The sequence below is a fragment of the Taurulus bubalis genome, assembly GCF_910589615.1.
Source record: "Taurulus bubalis genome assembly, chromosome: 12".
Taxonomy (NCBI): domain Eukaryota; kingdom Metazoa; phylum Chordata; class Actinopteri; order Perciformes; family Cottidae; genus Taurulus; species Taurulus bubalis.
The window spans coordinates 1,830,001-1,855,270 of NC_136600.1; the positions used below are offsets into that span (position 1 = coordinate 1,830,001).

The 25,270-nt window shown below is 40.6% G+C and overlaps 1 protein-coding gene across 2 annotated transcripts in view; it reads right to left on the minus strand.

Annotated features, from left to right (window-relative positions):
• The window catches only part of grik2 (glutamate receptor, ionotropic, kainate 2), a gene marked incomplete at both ends in the record, with an annotated part of 274,403 nt that overhangs the window by 137,945 nt on the left and 111,188 nt on the right, over positions 1 to 25,270 (minus strand). For both annotated transcript variants that reach the window (XM_079227201.1, XM_079227202.1), the window contains one exon: positions 22,242 to 22,415. In XM_079227201.1, coding sequence (XP_079083327.1) covers positions 22,242 to 22,415 — 174 coding nt within the window. The remainder of the gene's footprint in view (positions 1 to 22,241; positions 22,416 to 25,270) is intronic.

Here is a 25,270-nt window from a genome sequence, read left to right on the forward strand (position 1 = left end):
CCATTTGCAATGTGTGCAAATCGTTTTGATTTGTGTCCTCAACACGTAATGTGCTTTCCAGAGTTTGAGCTAATTTTGCAAAGTGACATGATGACTACAGCGACAGTCGCCAAAGCAGAGGGAGCTCACAGCTTCTCCCTGATGAAGCCATTTACCAGAGCTGATGGAACAGCTTCTTTCTGCCACCGCGAACCAAGCAGAAGGCAGAAGGAGGGAAGGGAAGGAAGAGAGAGAAACAATTAGCCTAGGGGTCCCTGGGATCATAAGTAATAATTTGAGTGAAATTAAGTGGCAGGTTTAACAAGCAGGGATAATTTCACTTTTCCCTTCTTCCTGGGGGAAATCTGGCCTTTAATTGAGTTGACACTTTTTGTTTGGCAAACACTCCTAAAGCAGGCCAAGACTGCCACTGAGTCTCATTACCGACACCCAGGATCGGTGTCAGCGCCCAACCGGCTCCCTCCATTGCTCCGTCTGGCTGGCTGCCTTCCTCCATTGCCTTCCTCTTCCTCTTCCTCATCCCACCACCCCCTCCCCTCAGGTATTTTTTAGCTGCTTTGGGATGTTGACCCTGACAAACTCAAGACGCTTTTTAATTTGTTTTATATTGAAATAATTACTTGGTTTTCTTCAACTAGTACTAATTGATGTAGCACAATAGTGATATAAATGGTATACATATCATATATTTTATAAGTAAAAACATTGAGCTGGAGATGGAGATTACCAAAAGTCAATATTCTTGACAATCCATCCAATATTTGGTGACATATTTCAGTTTTTAAACATCATCATCATCATCATTTCATAAAAGAGAATGAACTTATCATTTAACGAGAGATGAAAACATGCGTAACACAGACAGACAGCAGATGGAGATATTAAGCATGTAAGCACTACACTATGAACTGTATCTGATATTTTATTTAATATTTCAACAAAGTAATTATAATATAGAGAGGTGGAATAAGTAATTCCTCTCTACTTTAATAATACAGTGTATAATACTCTGATACAGGTAAAAGTACTGCATTCAAAATATTACTCAAGTACAAAAGTATTATCATAAACATATAACTTTATACTTAATGTAATATCTATTGCACTGTTGTTGTTGTTGATTGTCTCGTCTAATGGCTAAAGTTATGCACTTTCCGCCAAGAAAAATCCTCGTTTGTGTAAACATACCTGGTGAATGAATGGTTCTGATCTGATGAAGTCGACTACCTGCTGTAAACATCGGCATCACTTTGATTCAAAAGTTGCTGATCCCTCCGGCTTCAACCCGGTGAGAGGTGCAAAAACACGACTGCAGAGCAGCGAATGGTTAACTCATCTTAAGACATCCTTCACACCTCTTTGGTGCAGCCCAGTCTGAGGCTGTTGAGCTTCCTCCTCCGGTCCTCTGATGCCGTGTGTGTAGCAGTGAGGACGTCCTCACCACTTTGCTGCCTGATCATTTCCCCCACACACAACACATCTGTTGACAGTGCCTCCCATTGAGTCCATTGTGGTCCATTACTGGAGCTACAGAGAGGCGTGGGTGGTAGATTGTTGTTATTTGGACACCATCCACCCCAAACCCCCCCAAAACCACAAACCCCATTTCCACCCCTACTCAGTATCCTGCAGGCTGTCTAATAATGTCCTGGAGGCCTTTGAGGTAGGGATATTGAGCAGTACAGTAGATGAACAATGGGAGGGATGATGCGTGTGTGTTGTTGTGTTGGTGTGTGTGTGTGTGTGTGTGTGGTTTGAGGCGTTGTTATTGTGAAACAGAAGGAAAGCAGTGGCGCCGTCACAGTGCCAGGCAGGACCCGGGATAACGGAGAACTCAATGGAGTGTTAAATGGGAAATCATCTGTTTTCAGCCACAGATTTAATGTCATTGCCGCTCTCACTCTGCTGCGCTCTGCTGTCTCCCCTCCTGCGTCTCTTTACTTCTGGGTTTTGTTTTTGTCCAAATCATGTCACACTCTCCTCTCTTTGCAGTCTTCTCCAGTCTCCAGTCTACTGTCGATTCGTTTTCCTCCTCTCTTTCGGCCGTGCCTCCATTCTGTGCTCTTCTTCTTCTTCATCACGGCCGCTGCGGGCCCTCAGGTTATCTCATTTACCGCGGACAGTTTTTCCACCTCGTGTTCACAATGGGACATTAGGGTTTGCATTGTCAGTCAGCGTGCCCTCACTCCGTCTCCCTCTGTGAAACATCCTCAGCAGCGTCGCTCAGCGGGACGTCTCCATTAGCAGTTTGACAAGACGACCAGAGAGAAGCCTCCAACTTGGAAAACGCCCTCCATCTCCTCTTCACCCAGACACAGTCCTCCGTCTCCATCTCCCTGCCCATTTACAACCTCGGTTAATGGGCCTGAGGAAAGCCATCAAGCGTTGAGGCTTTAAAAGAGGGCGAGCTGATTAAAAAACATTCCCGGTTTGTGATTGTTTTGTTTGCATTGTCTTTTTTTTTTTTCACCCGGTGTTGAATTAAACAGACGACCCTTTCTCCTGCTCAGAGCGCTGGAATGAGTTTGTTTTTCAGTCGGAGCTCGCAGCAGCAGTTATCCTCTGAGGAGCCAATTGATCCCTTTTACTTTATGGGAGTAGAAAGGAGAAGAATACTCCTTTACTCTCAAAGAAAGAAAAGAAGCATCAGCTCATCTATCCTCCGACAATGTTATATGCAATAACGAACACAAAGAGTTACTTTGTTCTTAAGTGCTGCAGTTGTAGTTTTTTTGTTGTACGCAATTTTCCTCGAACCGCCTCATCTATTTTTACTTCTACAGTTAGTGGATTTCACTTCCTGTCGTAAAAATGAGATGTATAGCGACTGCGACATCAACTAAGAGGACCCATCATCGGGCGAAGACTTGGGTCCAGTCCCAATGCCCCTAAAACCCTCAAACCCTGAACCCTCAGGGACTCACTGATCACCTCTAAGTGGCTGAGTGTGAGAGGCTTTAGGGCTTGATGGTGTGAATATGAATGAGTCAGCACTTTGCTGCAACATATCACGTGACTACATAAACATATTGTGTACAATTGTGTATTCATTTTATACTTTTTATTCACTGTTTTGAACGTCTTCCTCACGAGATAAGTCTTTTTAAATGATCCATTTACTTGTTTTGTCAAAACTAAATGTTTGATTAATGTAAATATTATATATATATTTTCTGTTTGCATTCCTCTGATTTCATGTGTTTTTATGTTCCATCTTCAATCCGTAGCGTTGTAGTCTAAACGTATTTCATCACGTGTCTCTTTGTTTACCTTCCTTTAATTTTACGTCTCCATGCTTCCATGGGAACTGCGTGTTTAACGCCACATTGCTTTGCATTGTGGGTAATTCCCTTGACCAAAGTCGGCATCTAATGTTGACTTAGGGAAAGGGATCGTAAAGGACTCAACATGTCTGCCAGAGACTCAAGCGCTCCACGATGTGACAGTGGGATAGAACCAAACCCTCACGGAGTAGCGGGAGCCTCAAAGTCCTTCAGGTGGACATGGGATCGGGCCTCTGTTCTTGTAAATAGCAAAGACCAGGAAGACAAAGATACATTGTGTATGCATATAACCCAAACATTGATCAATTAACAACTCTAGTACATTATCATTACTGCCTCCTGCTACAGCATTCATTTGAGATCTGAATAATTTCCAGCTGAGATATTGTTACTGTGCACTTTCACTGCACAACTGAAATTTGCCCGAATAAAATCAAAGACGTGTTTTCTGCGTGTGGATTTGGAAGCTGAGTATCTTCTGTGGTTTGGACTTCTCGGCTTTGGGGATATTATCAGGGATTGGAATTTAATTTGATGTTGCGAACATTAAAACATATTTCAACTGACTCAACTGACTCAGTGACCTATAATGCATTAATGCTCCTCCTGTATGAACGTTTTGTAATATCTAAAACTCAATTTTACAATATCAATCAGCACTTACAGTTGAGAAAAATGAAATCATTTAGATGTAGCTGTTGTCTTTCGTACCTTTCCTTACTAAATCACTATCTCCCAAAAGAATACTTCTCTTTCCGGTTTGCCCTTTCTGTTCACAGCTGAGGACTCACCAACGGTGGTTCAGTCAGAACAACGGTAGAACGAATAACAGTTAGTGAATCTACTTAATTGATCCCCAGTTGTTCACAGGAGCTATGCAGAACACATATGCAGGGAGTTGCCAATACATTCAGTCTTTAGTGCGTTTAATGAAAACGACTAAATTGTCCAATACAAACTGACGTGTAAATAGTGTCGACAAACCAGGAACAATAGGATGTGTCAGTTTGGTGCTCAGCGCCAATCGAAAGGTCTTTACGGGGTGGTGTTTTGTGCAATGAATTGGCACATCAATATTTTTCCCCCAAACTGTGATGAAAAAGCTGTGTCCTTTTATGGGGAAAATGGCGGTGACTAAAGGAATCAACCAATCAAGCTGTGTGGAACGGATTGAGTTGTACCGATATTTATGGAACAACAACAAGGAGGCTCCACAGTCCCAACCAAGATGCCAAACTCGTATTCCTTTCCATCTTGACAAAGGCAGCACATACCAAACACTTTCACAATAATAGGGCCAGGACACATATTTGCGGTCTTCAGAGGCCTAATAGTTTGAGTTTTGCAAAAATTATAATTGCTTGTTTTTCCTTGTCCAGGCCATTGTATAATCTTAAACTTTCAAATTCTGCTTTTTTGTTTTTAATGCAGTGCATGATTGTGTTAAATGCCAGCAATGTTTAAGGATGATCAGGATGGTGTTACATAACTTCTTTCTTACTGTCAACAAACACCATTAAAAGACCCAAACCCAGTCAGTCAGCCTCTGTCACGGTCATGGACGGCATATAAGATGTGGATAGTCTCCGTGAAGACGACCATTGGTTTGTGGACTATTATTTTTGAAACTTTGCATTCTCAATTTTGTCCGTCGCCATCTTGTTTTTTGGCAGTATCAATCTTGCTTTTTTTGCAAACAGAAAGAACGAGGGTGGAGCAAAATACGTTAGTCAGTATGCTGTACTTCCCAGACTCAGAGGCTTCCGCCCGGTCATGACGTGCCGCCTGATAGCCCAACACATACATCAGGTGGTGTGTTATTCAACAGGCAATAATGTGATTCAAAACTGAGAATTAGAAGAGGTGATGACAGACCATAATAACACCTCAGAATGACCTTGTCAATGTCTAGCTCCTGCCCCGGAGGCCCGAGCAGCAGCTATTTATCTTCCTAAACAGCCTCTGTGAGGCAGCCCTTTGATACCAGTCTCTCACGGTGAATATTGTAAAAACTCTGAACATGTCGGCAGAATACCTTGATGCTTGAAGTCTTTTTGATTTTAAGGTGAGAAAGCAGCAGCCCCGGGGGCTTGGGTTTGAACTTCCTTTGTGTTAAAGTATGTCTGAACATCTTCAGGACGGAGTCTGACTCCTCCACACTGTTTGATCCCTCCCCCAACAAAGCACCACAACTTGGGTAATAATGAGCGTGGCCTTGTGATGACTCAGCGGTGGCTGTTATTAACCGCATCAGGGAACTTGCTTCTCCGATAGATTCCCTGACGACTACGTTTACACCACCTGTCCTTTACAGAACATGTCCTCGGCCGGGACGCAGCAGGGCGTTGGACTGCACCGCCTAATTACTGTTGTCTCTGCTGTGCAAAGCCACTCTGAAGAGTGAAAGGGAAAGGGGTAGAAGCGATTCAGCGGTCATCTTACTCATCCCAGATATTGTAGAGTTTGGGACTTTTATCCCAGTTTCACTTTCTAGCCCTCCGTGACTCAGGGACAGGATTCCTCCTCGTTTAACCTTGTATTAAATTAAAGTTAAGGACGGACAGAGAGACTGACAAGGACACTGAAATATAAGAATATTCCACGACTATCTTTGATTTGTTGCATGATGATGTAGAAAAATGAATGTCCCCTCCAGAAGGTGTGGTTTGCGACGTCGGTTAGTAAATGTCTCAGCACAAGACAAACCTGAAACCACTACTGTCACCTTTCTCTGACTCTTATAATCAAACACTTTATGAGAAAAATGCCATAATTGTGGAAATGACAGTATTTCTGTTGTCAACATTAAAGGAAAAGCCTTCAACAGAGTTGCATTATAGATTGCCTCAAAGGCAAAGCAAGCTGAGTTCTATATCCTCCAGAAATATATTACACTTGATCCTTCCATTCTTTCTTTGCTCATCAGTGGACTAATCATGAGGAATACTCTTCAGACTTACGACACAATAATGGAGAACTGATTCCATAATGTCTACAGCTGCAGCTCTCTGTAGTGTGCTGACTAGGTGCTAAACTGGTTTGCCACAGTCCATTTGATTATGGTCTGTGCGATGATATGTCTATCAAACCAGTCTGTCTCTCTCTGCTGTGAGACTCCACTGTAGAATGCGCTGAGAGACCAAAAAACAAAACACCCAGAGTGTTGTATTTGATCTCGCTCAAAGCAACACAAATGAGTTTAAGTCTTTAAGCGGAGATTTGCTAATTAAAACGACTGCTACTCTGTCAGGCATACTAATGCCCGAGCCCTGAATGGACTGTAGACACGAGTATGAGCAGAGCTCTGCCATATTGCTTTAGTAGCAGAATCCACTGTCCCGTGACTGAGACACACTGTCAGGAGGACTAATAGTCTTAACACTCAAGTGAATCTGATGAGTTTTTCCCAGCAAGCAGATAATGAGCAGAGAAAAGAATCTGCTATAAGGACCCTCGGAACGTCTGCAAACCCTCTGAGCCCGGGCCGGGTCACGACAGGGCGAGCAGAGCGGTCAGAGCTAGCAACCAGCTGTGGGCTTTAATAGTGTGCTGGAGTCGCACTCATAGAGGAACCATACACAGTGTGCACAGAGGAAACTCACACCTTCGTCCTCCTAAAGTAATGACGAGCACAGGTCAATTTTAGATCAATCGCATCATTTAGATTTAGGGGAACCAAATTATGGAATGACTTTTCCCACCTTACAAAGAAATGTCCCTCTATAAAATGTTTGAAAAATTGCCTAAAAGAAAGTTTAATTGCTGCTTTGTACAAGTTTATGTATTAGTGTCCATGTCTTTCTTGTTTTAGCTGTTATATCTACATTTTTAGTTACCATTGCTTAGGAAATGCCACAGAGGTTTAATCCAACATCCTGAACACACGCAAGCCATGCTGACTTTCACGCTCACACAGACATAGCTACATTATTTTTCTTTCTTTTCTTTCTTTCTTTCTTTTTCTTTTGTTGTCTATCTTGTGCATATTTCATTTTATGTTTGTAATTTTGTAAATGTTGTAATATTATAAAGGTGGAGGCCCAGTTGGCTTTTTGTCTCTTCCTGTACTGTGATATTCATTTATCTCTGTTACGATTTTTATTTTATTGTATGAATTGTGCAAAAATAAATAAATAAACTGAAATGCAGTAAACAAAAGTGAGAGTATAGGCTCGGGGTTGCGTAGTCCAGCAGCCATTCGCAGCTTCCAGCGCTCTCCGGAGGTCGTGGACCAGCAGACCGAAGGTTAGACCGTCTGCTGGCAAAAACACATTGATAAGAACATACTTCTTCTGTTTATTTCTCTTCCTAACAAGCATGACACCACCGCCACTCCGGCACCCTCTCCAACACTGAGTCAGTAACCGCGTGCAGCTCGGTTAGAGTGCACAGTCAGGACCATTGCACCATGGGTAACCGATTTTAATGATGGCTCATGGCAATGACCAAGCTGAAACCAGCTCATTACAGACGGTATTGAATGTCACTCCCATAGCCGCTCCAAAGGAGAAGTTAAAAGACGGGTGCACCGTTCATGAGATCCCATTTGCCCAATAGATATTCTGTAATAGCCAAGAGTAGCACAATATAGGCCTAACATCAGAGCGAGTGTATTTATCCAGTTAAGCTGATGCCTAAACTATATGCAAAGTAGTGTTTCTGGAGAAAGAGAAATGATTTGTAAACTTTGGAGATGAAAGCAGAAGTCATCGACACTCGGCACTCCTTCAGGCCTTCACACACACACACACACACACACACACACACACACACACACACACACACACACACACACACACACACACAGTGTTTAAACTACTGCAAACACCGTGCATACACAGCCCTGCTTCTCTTCTCCAAGGTTACTGAAGGAATTAGGTGTGAAGACAAATATGGAATCAGCTTTTTTATTAGATGTTTGAATGACATTCTTTAATCATCAGCATAATACACTGCACGGGCAAAAGAAAACATTTAAAAGCGTCCTATTGACCGAAAACAATTAATGTTCCCTGAGAAAAAGAAAACCCGACGATAGCTTTTTAAACACATCAACATTTTTCACTAGTTCAGTTGCATCGACACACATAATAAACTAGAAGGGCACTCGGACAGCGCAGACCTCCGCCAAGGCCAAAATCTCTATCTTGCAATGTTAATGAAAGTGAATAAGAATGTGTGTATCCGTCCCGTGGTTTGGGTCTGCTCCAAAGTGTAATGGTTTCTCCATTGGCCCTTGCTACAACCTTCAACCAAGCGTCAAGGGAATTGGGCCAGGATGTTTTTTTGTAATTCTGCTGTCAAACAAACAAACAGGCTAACCACACTGCAAACAAATAAACTCCTTCAGGTAGTTAACGACAGACTTTACAGATGAGGTAACTGTACTGCAACCTATCACCATGAAGCTGTGAGTGAAGTTTAGCAAAAGTGAAAACCGGAGAAAACAGTCGATTCTGAATTTTAGGACATGGTAAAGTATTTTCTGGCGTAGCATGTCGTGTCTATTCTAACCACAGCTGGTGGGCTGCAACATATCATCTTATCATCCCAAATTATGAATGAACTTTCATCAATGTGTTCATCATTAGCAAGTGGTCATTGAATAAGCAGTATAATTCACAATTCACCACTCAATTTAAGAAAACAAATCCATATATACTGAAGTGATACTGAAATACTAAAGTGATTTGTCAACTTTCAATTCAATGAAAAAATACTCGACAAATGAATCCAAAATGAAAGTAAATCACTAGTTGTAGTCTTCAACTGTCGGGCATCGTACTGAACTGAAAACACATTCACTCTGCTAACTGCTCCAACACTGCTGGGTGTTCACAGAGAGAAAGACATGACAAGACATGAATATTTGTGTCAAATGCAGTCTCTGTGTGTTTTGTTTTACTTGTTATTCAGACTGGCAAAATATTCCTCGTCTGAGACCATCCATCCTCTGGGATGGAGCAGCTGGGTGAGCATTAGGGCAGCAGTGGTGGTGTATTGAAAGGGGTTATGAGTCAGTGTTGCCTGATATGTTTCCAAAATCCAGATAATGGCTGTGTTTTTGCAGTAACGCATCTAAGAGGACGCCGTCTACACAGAAACCTGATGGCGGCACCGCAGGGCTGGGAGTCATTCATCCAGCTGTGATGCTGCAGGCTGGGTGACAGCAGCACTTTACCCGCTACTGCTACACACTCTAACGACACACATTTTACTTTAAATATTGACTTCATATTTAATATTGCTCAGTCTGTGTATGTTGTGTTTTTTTCTTGCCTCCTCTGAAGAGGAGAAGTTACAGGAGCGAGAATTCCTAGCTGTACAAAGTATACATTTTATTGTTATAAATCATTCAAACCTTTGCATCAATAATTCACTGGCCAGTTAAAGACAATGTGTTGCTGTCTGTAGGAAATACGGCTTCTCACTGTCTAAATACAGACAGCATCTCTATACTGATGGGTTTGTAAGAAGGCAACCATTACAGAGTATAAATAATAGCTTTATTTATGGTTAGAAATAATATAATAATGCTTTGTAGCTATAATAAGCTAATAATAAGTACATGTTGTGGATTCCCAGGTTGTGAAAATTGCTTAATCTTCCTCTTGTGTTTGAGTCGGCACCGACCCGTTTTAGGTTTTAAATGCATAAAAGAACCACATTAATGTATTTATTGCATCAAGGCTTTTTGACTTTGTCAGGAACCTCCATTTCAACAACAACAACAAAAAACACATGTGTTGCACTAAATTATAAAATGCTCTGGTTGAAATTATGAGCTTTGTGTTATAAAAATAAGATTTGTTTGATTGGTTGTTGTTTTTTTGACCTTGCAAATCTATGTTAAGACTTGTTCTGCTTTTCATTTTGTGTTTGTATTAAAGTTCTATTGCTGAAAAAAAATACTTTTTAGCCTTTTTCTTGAAGTAAATATATATGGGTCGAAATTGATCCGTAACACCATAGATGTTATGGTTAAACATTTATTATTAAGAGATGTGTTCTAATACCCCTCAGTAATAGTCAGGTAACACAACAACCTTTTATTAAGTGTGGCTCAGCTGCAAGGGGTCATAGACCCCTGCAGCAAGCGCACTTCATGTTCTCCTGCGGGCTTATTAGTTGGAATGCTTCAGCAGTCCAACTATTGTTATCCTCTTCTTTATTCAACTTAATCAAATTCTTCTTATTATTCTATTTCTTCCGTACGTATTTTGGACCTCATCTCCCCCTTCATATATTAAGCTATTTAAACCGTTCAAATATTACAATATTCAGCTACTTAAGGACACGATGGCTATGACCTTTCATATTTCAGAATTTTGAAATCTTTGAATTATTAAGCTTTTTATGAAAATTAAAATGAATGGGAGCGGATGGGGAAAATCTTCAAATCCTCTTCAACTTCAAACGCTTACAGGTTCTGCATACGTTCAGCTAAAGACACCATTTACACTTTTAAAATGTTGACAAAACCTTCAGCTATTATTCTATAATTTCAGATTTCTGATATCTTTTATAGTTTTTTAACTGTCAGCGTTTTCATTTCATGCTTTTTTCCGACCATTTCTGCCTTTAACATGGGTGTGTATTGCGTCGCTTAGAGTGATGATGTCACAGCTTGAGTGGAGTTCCCCTTGAGGATTTCTTGGATTTTATTTTTTGCTTTTTGCCATCTCCTCCACAATACTAAGTCTTTGGGCATAATTTATACATCAAACATAGCAAATCTTGTCTTACTTCGTAAACTTGGGTCGATTTGAATCCAACAGATTCAGACGTGTTTAAATCAGACGATATGTGAGAGGTGGCCTCCTTCTTCTTCCATTCCCTCCCATGTTAAATCTCCCTCAAAAATATCTCTCTCTGACGACCGTACCTGATTTAGAAATTGCAACTAGAGACACATCGTTTAGCCTAGAGACCTACAAACAACATCGACGCGTTCGCAAGAGTCTTATCTCTCAGAAAATATTATTATTTTGGTGTCTTGCCTTTGAAGTTTTCGAGATATGAAGCTTTTTATGAAAAAGAAAAATGCACTGAAGCCTATGGGGATCATACAACTCAGTCTCTCACTCATGTCACAGGTGTTTTCAGTTAACTACTCACCGTTTTACGCTTATTCTTGTTTTAACGTCATTGTAGACACACACACACACACACACACACACACACACACTGCAGCTGTTAGTGGAGGAAGTGAATTTGATTGCTAGCATGAAGTTGGCTTTGTTAGACTAAGCTCACTGACTGTGTGTCTATGTGCGCCCGCGTGGTAATACAGTTGCGTGCACTCAGACTCTTGACTTTTGATCATATTTATGTAGAAAATAAATAATACTTTTTTTTTTTTTAAGTCAAGGAGTTGCTGATTCTTTAGAGATCAAAGACAAAAGGGGCTGGTATTCATATCACACACACACACACACACACACACACACACACACACACACACACACACACACACACACACATATACAGAGACAGACACACAGACACACACACACACTGGGAAACTCCATCACACAGGAGACACTCTCTCCTGTGGAGGAAATCTTCAAATCCTCTTCAACTTCAAAAGCTTACAGGATCTGCATACCTTCAGCTACAGACACATTTTAAACGTTCAAATGTTGACAAAACCTTCAGCTATTATTCTATAATTTCATATTTTTTATATTCAGCTATATTCAGCTATATTTTCAAATATTTAAGCTTTAAGCTTAACAATTTTCTCTCATGACGGAAACGTGAGCACTTTATAAACTGAATTTACGCTCTCATTTCTAAATCCTTACAAATATTTAAGTAGACGGAAACGTTCTCAGAAGTCTTGTGCTTCTCATGATTTTGTTATTTTCGTGATGGGATTCACGGTTGTCTGTCAAATACAATAGTTTGAAAGGTTGTTTTCTCATTAAATCCACAGTCCAGTCTCCTGCTCAGTGACAGTAACACAGCTGTTTCAAGTTAGCCAATCAGGACTGTCACCATGGCAACCAGTGACATGGGCGCACACACGCAGGAGGAACTGTCTGTCTCTCTGTCTTCCCTTTCAACATAAAAGCCCCATGATTTAAGTGTATCTTAACATAAAGCTCAAATGAGGATTATTTTGTTAAATATAAAATAAATACACAATTGTACACAATATTTTTTATGTAATCATGTGATATGTTGCAGCAAAGTGCTGTCCCATACATATTTACACCATCAAGCCCTCACAGCTAATGTTGGCACATACGTGCACGGGCGAACGACCGCGCGCGTGCACATGGTAATACGGTCGCGTGCACTCAGACTCTTGACTTTTGATCATATTTATGCTTTTTCTTTCAGTCAAAGAGTTATTGATTCTTTAGAGATCAAGGACAATAGGGGCTGGTATTCATATGTAATCACGTGATATGTTGCACCAAAGTGCTGTCCTATTCATATTTACACCATCAAGCCCTCATGTTGGCATATATGTATATATATATCTATATATCTATATATATATCTATATATATATGTATATATATCTATATATCTATAGATATATAGATATATATATCTATATATATATATAGATATATAGATATATAGATATATCTATATATATATATATATATATATATAGATATATATATATATATCTATATATATATCTATAGATATATCTATATATATATATATATATATATATATATATATATATATATATATATATAGATATATAGATATATCTATAGATATATATAATGTACCTCAATAACACATCTCACTACGTCTTACGGCAGTAGTAGCCACACTTTCAAAATTTCTTGTGAAATTTTCTAGTTTATTCATATGATTCTCTTGAGGTTCATCTTACCATTTTTTTGTATTGAAATTGAAGGACATCCTGACAAAGAAAAGGCCCAGAGACCCACGCCAAAAATAGTAAAACATACAACAATATGTTCATGGTTAAGGAAGCCTAACAAGGCAACCAAGAGATGAGAAACAAATTGGATGATAGATAATTGTTTTCGTGTATTTTACAGCTGATTTAAGACATGGGTCAAAACCAACCCGTTAGCATAAGAGATGCTAACAGAAAGCTAACACAAGAGGAAGGTTAAGATGGTGTTTATGCTTTACATTTAGTAATGGAGTTAATTATGACAATATATAAAAAATACTCGCAACTGACAACTAAAACTTCTCCCATATGCTACGCATGTATAACTACGGTGGCAGACGTGAAAACCCAAATGGTCATATGTTGGTTTGTCTGTTCTGGGCTTCTGTAGCTTGTGGCAGTGCAACATGGGGGACTCTTGTGCAAGGACCTCTAGTGGTTTTGCTGATTCCCGCTTTCTCGAAACACCTTCTGTTGACTTCCTGCTGACACCTCGCTCACTACGCAGTCGAAGAGGCACACAGCTGAGTGCGTCTCCGACCCCTCCGTCTGCCACTCTGCGCCCACGGTGGGTAGATACCGGCTGCGTGTTTGGCCAACAGCTCACGGAACGACACACGCTGCTGCGTACATCTCGGCCGCTGCTCTGGGGCTCACTTTTATTGTTTTGGACGATGTGTTTGCTTTGAACTCTCACAGATAACAGAACTGCTAGTCCACACACCGCTGCACCTTGTTGCCACTCAGATGCTGCGCGGCTCAGACATCCTGTGGAGTTAATGTACGTTTCAGCAACATTATAAGACGTAGTAGCAGCTACGGCATTAACAGTAGCAGCAAAAAAAGCAATCCCTCGTAAATGGTTACAAACCGACCCTCCCTCAACAGAAAACTGGACTGAAATAATTAAAGAAATCCACGAGATGGAAAGAATGACCTTCCTTCTGAGATTGAGAAAGTACATGTACATAGCTAGATGGACAGAATGGACCAAATGTATATCAAAATAAGGAAATTGGCAGGTGATTCACCCTCCCTAACCTCACGGGTTTCTGGATTTTGTTGACTCTAGAGGTTCAGTATCTCTTAAAAAGACAAGCACTATGTTTCACCAAGATGCAACCTCCCATATATAAGTTTAAACCTAAGAAAAAGAAACCATGTGAATAGAATTCTTTGAATATCATTTTTGTTATATATCTGTTTGTTGGACTGAATTGATGACACGATTGAATGCAGTGGGTTTTATGAAGCTATACAGCCCCCGGGGCTAAAATGTCGCCAATACTGCTTCTTAGACCGACGACGTGGCTGAAAAGAGCAGAGCAGCCTCTCCACCAAGCCGGCCGAGAACAAGGCGCTGAGCTGAAGCCTTGTTAGAATGCTCTCTAATCTGAAGCCCGCTCCTGAAACCCTGACATGCTGCTGTACAAACTGCAGAAGAATAAAAAACCCAGATCATGTTATTTGAATGAATGTAATCGTGTGAAAACTCCCTCACATCAGCATTGTAGAATGCGAGGCGCCTCCCACAGTCCCCCGGCAGACACTAAGCGGCTCTCTGGGTGAACTCGGTCACTGCACCCTCGTCCTCCCCGACGCTGCCAAGCACTGCCAGCCTCTGCCAGCCTCTGCACGAGTAACGCCAGCTGCCGAAATAATGTTCCGGCAACGCGTCACAGCCAAATTCTTTCCCCAACATTTGGACAATAATACCAGCGCCAAATCCAAGTCTGTGAGCCAGAGACGGGGAGGCAGAGCGGTGGCTTGATGCACAGATGCACAGAGAAGCAGATGGAATAAACTAAGCTGACAGAAGCCCCATCTATGAGGCGGAGAAGGGCACGCAGTCCAACAGCATCCATCCAGCGCGGAGTTTGGGGCCGCAGCCAAAATGGGGAATAACCAAATATTAGCCTCCTCCTAATGACAGCTCCTTCAAACAGCTCGAGCTCCAGACGTAGACTTTTGTAAGCCTTTTCCAAGACAGCGCCAGCATCATCAGGGCATATCCCATAATGCAGCACAAAAGCTGTGTGTCTTGGAAAATAGTGAGGCCGGAGAGCGGCGCATGATCTGGATATCAAACAGGCAGCTGTTTGCTCACTGCTGGGTGCTTTGACAGCCGCCCCCGGTCCTGAGCTGAACTCTGCCCCAGGTCAGTACCCCCAAACCCTCCAACCCCGAATCCAGCCTGCACCCCCACTGACTCATTCGGCCCTTAAACCAATCCAGGCCATGTTTCCCAGCCTGTTCTGCCACTCAAGGAGGTCTCCAGAGAGCCGGCCTGACTGACAGGTTGGAAGAGGAACAGGCGGGATAGAAAGAGAGAAAACCCGGCTCTCGGTGCCTCCACCAGCCTCGTCTTATTCCTCTCATCTCTTTTTCTGCCAATAAATGACAAAAGAGCGGCAGAACAAAACGCAAGAGATACTGCAAACATCCCGTAGAGTGTGTGTCTAATTATGGCTTCCATGTATTGTATCATCTTTAAAATGAGTTAAAACATCATTGGTTTTTAAATATTAGTTTTCAATGTTTTCTCATGATGCATGATCAAGGGGTTCTGAAAGCATGTGTCAGTTATTGGATGCCTGGTGTAGCCTCCGGAAGAACTCAGTTCAACAACTTCTCTCGTTCTCTATATTTATTTACTAAATGATCACAAGTAAAGTAATAGGCGCTGCAATTATAAAAGCAGTGAGTGGTCCAGCAACACGCAGGTTGGGTCCAGAACCACTGCCCCCCAAACGGAAGTGGGGCCTTTTATACACAGGTTATCGTCACAGGTTGGTCTCGCCTCGTCCTCACATCTGATTGGCTCTATCCTGTAAGAGGAGGAGAATCATGTGTTCTCATCTTTTCTCACAAGACTGGACCGTGCAACGACTAGTCTGCTTCCATAATGTCAACATACTGATAAACAGGTGTGGGTGTTGAAGTGCGCAGGCGTGTGATTAACTTCCCTTGAGAACTGGACCTTTCATAGACACAACCAACTCCAGCTGATAGCTGTGTTATACTGACCTCGCGAACCTGAGCTTTAATAGACATGACGAGTAATGGAGAATATCTGCAGAATAAAAGGATTTCTATTATCAGTTCTACATGCTTTGCAGTATAATGTTCCGTCCAGCTCAAAGATGTCGGGTTACTTCGCCTCCCAAGAATTCACAAATGTCCTTGTTGTTTTCCGTTCAGGTTCATCCGGTTGTTTTTCAGTCCAATCAATTTGCAAATTTGTTTGCGATGTTAGTTGAACTTTTCACCCCACAGTCATCAACTTTATTTGCCTGACCGTTGTCTCTGAAACTGATTTATGTGGTTGCCAATTTCTCGAAATTGTTTCCAATGGCAACCTGGCAACTCTTACTCACGCCCTGTGTAGGAACAATACTTTTTTCCAACATCATAAACCAGTGATCACGTTTCCCATTTCTTTGCTGTTGACTCTTGTAAACTTACATAATTACATCAACGTGAGCATTTTAAACTGATCAAAATAACATTATATGAAAAATGTAAATAATCCTCTTGCTCAAATGATATTGCATATGTTTTGTGATACACTACCAAAGCTCAATAACACTGTATATCATTGTTGTTAATAGTTTAAATGCTAATATGTGTGGCACACAGTGGCTCAGATAGCCCATAAAGGAGTGTTATGATGCTGTTCTGATTGCATAACAAAGTTAAAACAGATTTCATTTATTTGGCAGTATGTTCGTGTTACTCTTACAGTTTTGTAATATATTACATTGTAGACTCTGTATCATGATATGTATTGTATTGCCAATACACAGCCATATTAGACAACATTTATCAAATATCCAATAAAACAAGAATTGGGGGTTTCTTCTTATAACACACAAATGTTATATTTTTCCCTGGAGCTTTTTGACAGATTTCATGGCCTTCATCAGCAAATGGAGTTGGCACAGTTGTACATACAGTACATGTGAAAACACTATTTAAAAATGAATATGGCTTCTTGCATTGTCTTCATGTGGCTTAAATTCCATTTAGGTCATACAACAATGTTCATTATAGCTGAACAACATGCAGGAAAAATGATGGAAAAACAAAAATAAGTGGACAACGTGTTAAACCATTATTTTCTCACTGTGAGAGATTAGAATGATATACTGATATGTTTTTTTTATCTTAACTACAAAAGGAAATAAATAATTTTGTTTTACCGAACCAGGCAGTAAATAGACGGCTAAATGGAGAGAATTTGTTAATATGTTATGTATGCATCCATGTGCAGATGACGCTTTTCATGTTATGAATGGTCTTCGATAATGAAAAAATAATAATACACATAAGTAAATATAAGTAGGTTCATTGGCAGCCACACAATCATTGCAAACTGCTAACACATGTTTGGCTGGTGAGCCTTCTGCATAGCCTCCTGCTATAATAACATATTTCTCATATGATTCATCCGTTCACGGTGTCCACCATATGCCTGTTTGAGTGATGCTCAGATAATATGAATCCTGGAATATGTCTGATGTCAGTGTGACATTTTTTGTCATAACTCTGGATCAGACTTTAAATGATATCTGTCAAAAAGGAAATAGCTTTCTATCACTGCCCCATTTAAATGCACACAGGTCTGGCACATTTATGGTAATACGGGACCAGAAACGAGTCGGCAGCATTGGTGCGGCTCTGAATACCAAATGTGTGTTTGGGAGCTGCAACAAACACGACATGACCTTGGTGACTGAGGGGTCAACCCATTTGCCCGGTCGAGGGTCAAAGGTAACATCTCCAGCTTTCCAACTTATCACAAATAGATAAATGCAGAAATTACAGTCGTGCCTGAGTGTTTTTTTTTACCTGTTTCAATTTAGCAGCGTACACAATGAATCAGACAGCAGCTTAAGCAATTAACAAGGAGAGACATTACGGTAATGAGAGCGTGGAGCTTGTAAGGTCACTCTCGTCGTGCATGTTAAGCCACGACTCTGGGCAGGGATCCTCCGCCGCCACATTAATTGAAGGCGGCATAAAGGAACGAGGCGCAGAATTAGTTTACCTGATTTGTCACGCAAAAACATGTTCTGGAAAAAAAGAAAGAAGAAAATCTCTGGACCAAACTTCATTGGTTCATTTGATCATGATGTAACAGCAGAGACCTGGTATGGTCTTCAGTACTGTGGGATGTGAGTGAATTATAGTGAATTATGTTTTGAATAGAATCACTGAATTTAGTTGAGTAGTTTGAGTTCTGTATTCTGAATATGAAATGTATGTTCAATACCAGTCATTCCCAAAGACACAGGGGAACACAGGGGATTGCATCAAGGTCAGCAAATACATTTTCTTCATTTCCTCCATTCTCATATTTTATTTATTTACCTTTGAGGGAGCCTGAATGCTCATATTGTTCTGATGCTTATAACGTAGAATCTGATATGAAAGGCTAGCATACATTATGTTTGTTTAACTGATGAAAGGAACTATTAAATAAATATAAATATATATTAAAATAATAAGAGTCTGTTAACTAGACTTAAAGTAATTAGTTTGGTCTCATTTATAAATAATTTAACATGTGTATATGTGTTTAATAAAATGCATGAAACAAAGTTGTGATATGTATACATCTCACAGCTGGTTTACCTCTTCAAAATAATATAAGGTGATGTGGAAACGGCACTAAAAGTGGCCAGTAATGATCATTTATGCACAAATTCATTCTGCTTATGATTTAGAGTAAGAATGTTGTGTCAGGTCGCGATGATTTGTCATTTTTGAAAAATTGGTCCCCAGAACATAAATTTGGGAAACACTGGTCTATTAAAGGATTCCTGCAATGGGAAAGACAACAGGACTGTCCAAGTACAGGCACGGGTCCTAACCCAGCGAGCTAGCGAGTGCTAGCTTTGTGAGCGCTAGCTGGCGAGCGGGGAGCTAGCGTTGACAACACTGTTGTTTACTTGTTCTCAAAGGCAAGGCAAGTTTATTTGTATAGCACATTTCAACAACAAGGCGATTCAAAGTGCTTCACATAAAACGCTGAATAAAAGTTGCAGTGCAGTTTAAGAAATACAATGCAGTAGTGGGATGCAGCAATTGAATCTCGTTCAACAGTGCAGCCACAAATTCTTGTGGCAGCTGCAGCTAGCACCAAAGGTAGCAGGACCAGCCCGACGCAAGCAGTAGCAGCAGCAATAGCGGCTTATTAACCGCCGCGGCTTGTTTATGATTAAATAGGACTTTTTAAATTTATTTAGTCGATGCGGCTTATGAAAGGGTGTGCCTGAACTGGAGCTTCTGTGAATCCATTGAATGCAGCAGCTCTGTAGAAATGATTAAGTTGAGCTGTGTCTCTGCCAGGATGTATCAAATGTTGGATTGCATATTCAGTATTTAGGAAGAGTAGCAACTTCCTAATTGTTTGACTTCAATTCAAATGTAGCATCAACTTTGGCTCCGATTGTATTCTGCAATCAGCCAAAGTGTTCAATCTGCGATCCCAACCAATAAATGTGAGCCAACGGTGCTGAATGGTGTGTGAAAATGAAGTCTCCGGACTGCTCACTCAGTGCAATCTGTCATGATCTGCGAGTCCATAAGTTACAGCACATCAGCAGTTCACTACTTAAGCACACAAAACCGTAAATACAGCACACAAATTAAGCCGTTAATCAAACGTTTACGGAACCTTTCACCATGTCAATATGCATTAGCTGCTGACTGATTGCCATTTGTCTAATTAATCAATCCCCACCTTCAAACTCATATGCCATTAATTCACTGATGAGCAGGGTCAACGCACACTCCTCACACACATAAATCTCCGCCTGTCGCTGATCCAAAAATAACCGCGGAGCTCTGCTGGCCTGATGACTCTACAGCACATAACGGAGTGTAAGAGCTGAATATAAACACAAAGATGATGAGACACAGCTTTTATGTTCCCTCGTTTCCTCTCGGTTGCGTGGACTGAAGACATCGCATTGACTCTCAGACTCCATGTAGCAGCTATAAAGGCCCTCTGTGCTTTTTGTGTGTTGAAAAGGCACAGTTATTACACACACAGTCCATTGCGGGTCTCAAGTGGGAAACAGTATTGATTAAACCACAAATCCAACAAAAGGGGCTTAAACTGAGTAACACCCACTCTCCGATATCAATCCAGAAACATGACTCAACAACATCTTGCTGTTTTAGAGAGAGAGAAAAAAAAATACAAATCTGTTATTCCCCAGAGGTAAGCCACTGTTTTCAATCAGCAGCCAACATGTTGCCGTTGCCGCCGCCAGTGCTTTCCAACTGGAATCAGACCAAGCGGCTGCATCAGCCCGGCGTTTAACACCTCAACAATCCATGTGGGACTAAAACACAAGGACTCTGATTTCACTTCTGCCTTCCCTTCACCCACTCTCCGTGTTTCTTCTGCTTCATTTTTCATTCATCCCCCTCATCTCATTTCTCCTATCTCCTCCATTACTTTCTTTTCCTTCCCATTCCTTGTCTCTGGTGGGTAGACGCTTTTTGGCACAGTTCCCAGATAAGAGATGGTATGAAAGCATGCGTGGAGGAACAGTTATTACAGGCAGTGTGCTCAGATCAGAAAGGTTTCAGATCACAGTGACAGAGACTCTTCTTATCATACCGGAGCCCACAACTCGGGGCACTGGGGTTTTCCATTTGACTCCCTCAGGACGACTGGCACGCTACAGTATGAGATGCCACAGCACATCCGCTGTAACGGCTCTATCGGGTCCAGAACAATGCTTTTGATGACTTTATGTCTGTTAAAAAGCAGCCAGTCAGAGGAAAAGGGGAGAAGCACACAAAGTGTTTGGGTGGCTGTCTCAGTAGTCCATTACATACCAGTGTTTCACTGGCTTCACAGGCCTGCTTCAAGGTTCTGATCCACTGACACTGAAAGCATATTTTTGAAGCATCAGAAAATAGATAAAGTTCTATTTCTACACGTCCATATATTTACACAGACTCCGAGAGCACACACTAAACAGGCAGAGCATCTGAAGCAGTCTGTTGATTAGTTGGAGGTGCTTTACTGAAACAGTACAGTTGTTCTTCATACACATGAACACTTTTGCAGCTCATTCACGATTGAGCTGGTAACTTTGTGGCTATACTTTAATTACTGTGCCACGTCAAGCTGCTCTATTTCTATTCAACATGGTTTTATATGAAGTCAAAAAGGTGCTATTATCAATCTCTTATCATCTTCCTCAAGAAAAAGAGAGAATCATTTTGGATTGGTATGTTTCCAGAGGGCATGAATGATGACTCCTAATGAGATTTGAAGTTGTTCTTTAATATCTCTCACTTATGTGTTCACTAATGGTTCTCTTATGATTCTCTTTTATGATGTATTTATTATGATGTGTATTTTTTATGATGCATCTTGTTGTTGCTTCCCTTGCTCTACACATTGTTTTATTACGTGTTTTTAATGTATGCCACATACCACCCTTTACTGTCACTTTTCTTTTTTAAATCTGTATTTTCTGAACTTTGAAGCCTTCCTTCTCCTGCTTCACAGAATTTGTCAAAGAAGTAAAACAATTGAGTTTATAAGTAGGTATAAAATAAAAGGCATCATCAAATATTACTTCTATTGCAATTGCATAAAAAAGAGAGGGTATAGAGACAAGAAAGGTCGTCATAGAGATGCTTCTCTGAAGGACGTCCGCTGGTAAGATGGAAGAGACTCAACAGCTGCAGCAGAGCCGTAATGGGATACTTTAACATCCAACAAAAGGAATACACCTATTTAACGACTACTCACAGGCAACAACATCTTTCTCTTATTTCATATTTCTTATATTTACATGTTTTTCTTTGCTCCATAGCTAATGAACCGAACTAGAGATGTAAATGTGACCTCAGAAGACAGACATGGAGACCATTGAAGCAAATTAAATGTATTGGTGTATGTTCTCTCCAATATAGTCAACAGACTAATGGGGAGCAGATGGATATTTTGCCATGAAAACTCGTCTCTGACAAACTGGACGGAGGGATTCATTCATTCACAACTCATTCATTCTGTTCATGAGACTCACGGTCATGAAGCCGTCCAGTAGACCAGAGTCAGGTTTGGGCGGAGCCTGCAGTCGCTCCATGGACCATTTCTCGATGATCGAGGCCACTTGGCTGTTCTCCGTGTTGAGGATTCTGAAACCCGTCATGTTCACACCACTGTATCGGTACGGCTCTACGTCCAGTGCAAACAGATCCTGGGAAGAAAAGGAAAATACATTAAATAAAGGAGAGAAACACCAAGATGTCATTAATCATCAGCCCTGCAAGAACGAAAAACCCCAAACTTAGCTCGCAACATATCCAATGACACCTCAATGTTAAGACTTTGTGCGAATGGTTGTTCATCTACTTTGTATGCCTGTAGTGTGGGAGGAAGTCAAATTCATTTTCTCAGTTAGAGCTTACATGGACATGGCACTCTAAAAATGTCTTCAGTCAAAGGTACCAGGAAAGAAGGAAGTTGTAAGAAACATTCAACTATTCTAATGCAGAGACCGGATCAAATGTGTTCCAAATTGTAATTTGTATTGATTAAAACAATACACATAATGTTATTAAATCAGCTTTAAAGCTGTTGGTAGGTGTCTTTTTGATTGGGTTTGCTGTTTCCTCTGTTGTTTAGACTTAGTCTTTCTTATCTTAAGGCCTTTTCACATCAAAGACAAATTATCGTAAAAATGCATGCAAACTTACTAGAGAGCTAAGCCAATTTGTGAAAAATACATTTTAATAAAAAAAAAAAAACACGTTCCTGTTGTGTAAAGGCCTTTACAAGCACAATAAATATGCGTTTGTTTAAATATTTCTAACTACTACTACTAAGTAGTTAATACTACCACTCATATTTGCATCATTATCAAAATAGTGTTAAAAAATGTATACTATAAACAAATAAAAAATGACCAAACTGCAATAACCCTAGAACACTAAAATCTTTAACCCTAGAACATTAACGTCGGGTGATTTTCACCGAAGTGATTGTGGTTACGTTATTTTCATTGTGTTGCTTTTGTCTGAGTTGTGTGAGTCATTAGGCTCGTTCGTTAGAGCTGCGCCTCGCCTGGAATCCAGACGACGGACAATTTTCAGCTGCCTTCAAAGTAGACACAGGAAGTCACAGAAAAAATGACTTCCTGTTAGTCCCGAACTTTTGTCTACTTGTAGTTTATAGATCACGTTTGGATTTATTATATGTGTTTATAAATATATATTTATGTAGAAATGTGTGTGTAGCTGCAACCTTTGGTCTTTTAATGTCTGCCTGTGAAATACATTACTAGTAGTTTTGATGTGTGTTGTATAAATACCATTTTGTATTAACAACCACACAATAAATGTTTTTATATCAAACATGAGACTAATAGTCAATAATCCAGCGTTAAGTATTCCAACTACACATAAAATAAGTATTTTCTACAACACGTGGTGTTTGCTGTCAGATCTAAGAGCCAATCAGCTCTCTGATGTGGGACAGCAGGTGTTTCCCATCATGCACTGGGCCACACAGTTGTTGGAAAGCAACTGCGGCGGCTGACTCTGAAATCGACGGCGACTTGATCTCGTGAGAGCATCGTTGACCACGTGTGCATGACATCAGAGCAAGTCGGGAGCAAGTCGGACACAAATCTAACCAGCATGCATTGCGCGCCGATCGCCGCCGATCGATTCTGCGCAGAACTGGCTCATCTCGAACGAGCCTTTTGTGTAGCTTCATGCTGCTCACTGACGTTATTGAAGGTGGGCGTGTCTTAGTGAAAGTGGGCGTGTCTCTCTGCTCCAATCCCTGGTTCTATCTACAGGCAGAGGTGTCAAAAGTATTCACATTCATTACTCAAGTAGAAGTATAGATACTAGGGTTTAAAAATACTTCTGTAAAAGTTGAAGTATCAACTCAAGTTTTTTACTTCAGTAAAAGTGTAAAAGTACTGGTTTCAAAACTACTTCAAAGTATAAAAGTAAAAGTAATGTAAGGGGAATTTGTTTTCCATTAAGGACAAACTCTTCAGCCGCGTCACAGGGGCCTATAGTGCACGACCCCACCTCACCCCAAAACAATCATTTTTCTAAAGGCCATAATGACTAGAATGTTTTAAAATGTTGAAAAATGTGGGATGCACTATCCAGGTATACCCAAAGTAAAGCTGTACTTGAACTATTTGGAGTAAATGCATGGTCTTGGTCTCTTTTGAAAGGTAACAATCTGAAGCTTTTTCTCCTCAATAGTCAGAATCACTTTAAGTGCTGCTGACACTGAGTTATATAAGTTTGAACACACTAAAGTATAAAGTTTTTATTTCCGCCTGAACATTTCTTTGTAAATAGATGCCTGTAGATGACTATAAATGGGACTTATGGACTAGAAAACACAATGGGACCATTGCCTGAAGCCTTTTCTAGTCTAAGTAAAAAGCAGATAACAATATCACAGAAAATGAATATTTTACACATGTTTTTCTAGTGAAATGTCTAGGCGTTTTTTCATTTTGAGACTGAAAATATTCATGATACATATACTATATACCTATTAAAAAGGCTTATAGTCTTGCAAACTAATACTTAGTACTATTCATATTTACTACCAGTATTGCTGCCACAGAGAAAATGAAGTATAAATGCATTTTCATGCTAATTCAATGCCAAACTGAGGCTCTATCAGCAGCTGTCTCTTCTCATCAAATTGAAAGCTGTTGGGATTACCTGCCCACCCTCTTCCTGGTATTTGGTTTTTAGGCAATTTCATTGGCTGTACGAAACACCTGTCATCTGAGCCGTACGACGTGACAGGCTTGATCCACGTAAAGAAATAGAGGCTGAGCCTGTTCTTCGAAGTAGCTTCTGGTTGGGTAATGTAGCCTGTCAGTCAGGACATGAAGCTCATATTGGTTCAAGTAGGGTTTCATTGGAAACGTTAGATTTTGGCGGTCATTTTGATACCGAGTTTGTAGCTGTGCTCAGATGCAAACATGCTTTTTTTCTAAAAACAAACGTTATTCTTTCATATCTTCCAGCTGATATGAAATGATGCAACGTCAGTTGGTGGATATTGATG